Source organism: Mirounga leonina, unplaced genomic scaffold (assembly GCF_011800145.1).
Source record: "Mirounga leonina isolate KUSES-001 unplaced genomic scaffold, KU_Mleo_1.0 Mir_197, whole genome shotgun sequence".
NCBI lineage: Eukaryota > Metazoa > Chordata > Mammalia > Carnivora > Phocidae > Mirounga > Mirounga leonina.
This window is the reverse complement of record NW_023270494.1, coordinates 113,068-117,906: the sequence shown is the minus strand read 5'-3', so window position 1 is coordinate 117,906 and position 4,839 is coordinate 113,068. Positions and strand designations below refer to the sequence as shown.

Here is a 4,839-nt window from a genome sequence, read left to right as displayed (position 1 = left end):
TTATTTTTGTCTGGTAAGCATGTTGCTTGCATGCTATGTGAAGATCACAAATGCCACCATATTTTATTTTTGTCTGGTAAGCATGTTGCTTGCATGCTTTGTGAAGATCACAAACGCCACCATCAGTGATGTCACAAATGTGGCACATTTTGCACCTGCAGCAATTTTGCATCAACAGAAGTGTTTTCAGGTTTGCTGTGATGCTGGAAACTTAGAGGTGAGAGATTTGGCCAGATTTTCTGGTAAGAACTAGACAGACTGTGAGCCCGTGACTTCATTAAAGATCTAGTGGGGTCCCAGGCTGAGAGACCGGTGGGTCTTCTGGACTGAGTCGATGTCTTGCATAGCACATGCTACTGACCTTTATGTGAACACCCGTGTTGAGTGCCTGGTTGGACTCTTGGTGGCCTCAATGCTTTAGGAGAGCATGAAGGGAGAGGCAGAGCAGAGCCGCATGCTGGCTGTGGACCCTGGGGCGGGTGTAGACCCTTCTCTGGGGGCCAGTGAAGACGTTAGGTAAAGGATGAAGTAATGGGGCACCTTATTTCTCCTATGTCCACCTTCACGTTGCTCCTGGCCCTCCTTTCGTAGAGTGACTTACGAATAAATGGAGCCAGGTGTACTCACAAGATGTCCGGGTGATATGTGCAGGCTGGGGACAGCAGTCCAGCCCCCAGACTCAGGTCCGCCTCTCCCTGGGGAGCCATGGGTTGGCCACCTGTCCCCACAAGTGTTCCCTCTGCCCCTGCCCAAGATGTGGGTGGGGGTGGACCCCCCATTGGATTGGATTAGGTGACAGTGAGAGGGACCCAAAGCTCTGGTATGGGCTTTCCTTTCCCTTGAGCCCCAGGGCCCCCTCCCCACACAGAGAGGGAAGTGAAGACTTGGACAGGATGGTTTTTATGGGAGAGAGCTTTGAGGATTGGTGTCTGGCCATGGGGCAAGTGTCCAGCTGCCCCTTGAGGCTGGAGACCGGAGAGGAGGGGACACTATGATAAAGTTTGTTTTGGCTGCATGAGAGCACAGCTGATTATAGTCATCTGTGTCAGCCACTCACCATTTAGTCTAATTTTTTCACACAGCACTGTAATTGTGCTCGTCCACACATACGTGTCAGATGAGCTTATGTGAGTTTTATTTGACTGTAATTTGTAAGTCTGTTCTGCGTGTGCGGCCCTGGTAGGCGTCTGAGGCTGAGCTGGCTGCTGGTGACCCAGGGCCTTGCGGGGGCGGGGAGCGGGGTTAGGAGGGGCTCACCCCCGACACCTCCCTCTGACGTGGTCTGCAGGATGACTGTGCAGCCCCAGCCTGCAGCCGTCATAGGAAAAGTGAGGTTTTCTGGAGCACAGAGCGTGAGTCACTAACAGTAAATGCAAACCATACGCTACGTGTTTTCTCTTCTGTAGAAGGGGTTTCTGGTAACTCACTCAGGCCAGAGCACGGAATATAGCATTGTTTATTACACATAAAAGTGCCAAGAATGTGGATGAACCTGTCTGAGATCTGATCAGAACCAAATTTCATGTAATAAAACACTTGGTTGAAGTCACTGGTTGAGTTCCAAGGCTGCTTGGTGGCTGTGACGTAACCCGTAGCGCAAGCTGACATTCACAGTAAAATTTGGGGTAGGGGAAACTTTAACATTTTTGGTGGTTTCAGTTTCTTGAAAACATAACGTAATGATTTTACGCCAGGCCTGTTTCACCAAGAGTGTAGCACATTTCATTTTTTCCTGTTTAATACTTATTAGGAGTGAGATTAACTCGGCACTCTAAAACTTCTCCTTGGGAAGATGAACTGTCTGCTTACTGTTTGTCGTCTCTCTCCCTGTGGCTTCTCCATGCATTCCCTCTCGTGTCTCTCCCTGTGGAGGACCTTTACCTACTTTTGTATCTTGCTTTGATGATATTTGAGTTTATTTTTAAAAATACAATTGGCAATGCAGGGTCTTCAGGGTTTATTTTAAAATTTTATTTATTTGAGGGCGCCTGGGTGGCTCAATCAGTTAACTGTCTACCTTTGGCTCAGGTCATGATCCCGGGGTCCTGGGCTCGAGCCCCGTGTCGGGCTCCCTGCTCTGCATCGGGCTCCCTGCTCAGCGGGGAGTCTGCTTTTCCCTCTCCCTCTGCGGCTCCCCCTGCTTGTGCTCTCTCCCACTCTCTCACTCACTCACTCTCTCAAATAAATAAATAAAATCTTAGAGCAGGGGAATGGGCGGCAGCTCCATCCCAGGACCCTGAGATCATGACCTGAGCTGAGGGCAGACTCAACAACCCATGGAGCCACCCAGGCACCCCAAGGTTTACAAATGAAAAAGCCATCAAGTCATCACTTTAAGGAAAACACAAACATGCCTATCTGGAAGGTGCCAAAGACAAAACTCACCCACAATCTCCAACCCCCCAAATTGCTTACATTCCTAATTGGTTTAAAAGCTACTCTCTGGACCAAGTGAATCTGCTTCTTGTTTTCACACTCAGGGAATCTGCCATCATCCCCGGCCCTCAGTAGGTCACCTGGAACTTGGGTTGGTGGTAGGGTCCTGTGGGTGTGTCCTTGATCATGTTCCAGAAGATCTACCCTTCTGTGGTCCTTGCTTCCACGGCACCCATTGCCTCCACGATGGCAGGGAGCCTCAAGAACACGTGCTCCCAGTGCCCCTTGAAGGCCAGCAGATGCACGTGTCGAGGTGTTGAGAGGGTCTGAGACACACTTTGCCTATGCACATCGCGGCCTGTCTCACCGTGACCCTCTGGGGCAGGCCTGCTGGAGGGGACCGGGTGTGGGGCCATGTGGCTGCCCCTCCCTGGAAATGGCCCATGTGGCAGGGCAGAGGTGGCAGCAGCCTGCATGTGGGGGAGGGGCTGCTCGGGCACCTAGGCCGGCAAAGGCCAGCACGTGAGTGGGGGGCACATGTGGGGTGACGGGCCCCGGCTGACGCATGCCCCCTCTGCAGCGGACTGACGCACGAGGCCCACAGGAAGGAGGTGGAGCAGGTGTATCTGCGCTGCTCTGCGGGCTCCGTGGAGTGGATGTACCCGACCGGGGCTCTCATCGTCAACGTGCGGCCCAACACCTTCCCGCCCTCTCGACACCTGACTCTGTGCATCAAGCCCCTCAGGGACTCCTCGGGGGCCAATATTTATTTGGAAAGAACTGGAGAACTGAAGCTGCTGGTACGGGACGGGGACCGTGGGCCCGGCCAGGTGCGCTGCTTTGGCTTTGAGCACGGCGGCCTTTTCGTGGAGGCTGCGCCCCAGCAGGACATCAGCAGGAGGACCACGGGCTTCCAGTACGAGCTGACCAGCCGGCACGCGGGGTCGGACCTGCATGCTCTGTCAGGTGGGTGGCGTGCCCTGGCGGTGGGGAGGGCAGCAGGGGTGGGGGTTCTTGGGTGGCATCATGGGCGGCCACAGGCATGGTGGTACCAGCACACGGCCCCCTGGGTGTGGCGGGTATTGGACGTGTGGTGTCCCATTAGTTCTCAGGAACTGTGTCTGAGCAAAGGGAACAAGCGTGCCCTGAGAATGGTCACAGGTCGGATGGACCCCGGTCCTAGCTCCCTGACGTGCTCGTCTTCTGTGTGCTGCCGTAGGGGCTGTAACTGGAAATGTGTGCCCCTGGCGTTTCTCCTGACGTATGGGTTAGCTGAGTGTTTTTGACATCAGGCCTCTGACATGGCGAGTTTTGGGCGGGAGCCCAGACTGATTCACACTCCAGAGTAGTGCAGAGTCTTGATGACCTGAGTTGTGGGGCTGGTCCCCGGTTCTGGAGGCATTTTGTGGGTGGGTGTTCTAAGGAGAACCCCATGTGGAGTGGGGACACCAGCAGTGTGCCAGGAGAGGCTGCGGGTAGCCGAACCAGGCAGGGCAGTGACTCACCTGGGGGTCCTGTGAAGCCGGCCCTCGAGGAGCCCCCTCCACGGCAGGGCCCTCCGAGGGCAGAGTTCTGGAAGGAGGCTCCCAGCAGCCAAGGGTGTGTGTGTGTGCACAGGGAGATTGTGAGTTGGCTTTAGATTGCCCTTCATTTTTTCTTTTGAGGCAAGCAGACAGCTTTGCCGGGCCCTGTGTGGAAGGTAGTGTTGGTCTCCGAAAAGTTCCAGAGGCAGAGACCAAGGAGAAATGAGTGGCCTCCAGAGTTCTCACGTGGCCTGGGTCTCGCCCCTTGTGCCCTGCCCACCCCCCCACCCCCCCACCCCCCAACTGCCTGACTGCCCAGGTGCAGAAGCCCTTATCTTTTACTGTTAAGGGACACTGGAACTTTCCTTTGAAAAAGAAAATGTGTTCAGAAGGAATACAGAATCCCTTTAAACTCCCTCCTGTCCAGAAATAGAGCTTGACAAGTCCCTGTCTTTTAGAGGCACCCAGGCCAAGCGTCTCGCCCTTGCTCCAAGGCGTAGGTGACCTCACGGGATCCAAGTATGGAGGGACACCATCTGGATCAATTCCAAAGCTGGTTGGGGGCAAGATGCCTTCCAGCAGGGGAGAGGTGTGCGCAGGTTCCAAGAGGCCATTCCCCAGGAGAGCAGCCAGCCCAGATGGTAGGGGTAGGGGTGCCAGGCATCGGGTGGTGCCGGCCAGGCAGGGATGCTGCTAACACCCCACAGTGCACAGGGCAGTTCCAACAGTTGTCAGCAGTGCTAAGGCAGAAACGCCTGGTTTGAGGGGTAGGCCATCCCCAAGAATAGTATAATCTCCACATTTTAGTAAATAAAAGATTTGGGGAAAAACAGATCTGCTGGGTTTGGACATGCAAACTTTCCTCCAAGTAGAACCCCCCTCCCCCTCCAAGTGCCTGACTGCCCAGGTAGGACCCCCCCAACTCCAAGTGCCTGACTGC

At 54.6% G+C, this 4,839-nt stretch overlaps 1 protein-coding gene across 1 annotated transcript in view; it reads left to right on the top strand.

Annotated features, from left to right (window-relative positions):
- Window positions 1–4,839, top strand: part of METRNL (meteorin like, glial cell differentiation regulator) — a 15,248-nt gene that overhangs the window by 3,128 nt on the left and 7,281 nt on the right. Inside the window, exon 2 of the mRNA XM_035025691.1 lies at window positions 2,957–3,342. Within this exon, the coding sequence (XP_034881582.1) occupies window positions 2,957–3,342 (386 nt within the window). The remainder of the gene's footprint in view (window positions 1–2,956; window positions 3,343–4,839) is intronic.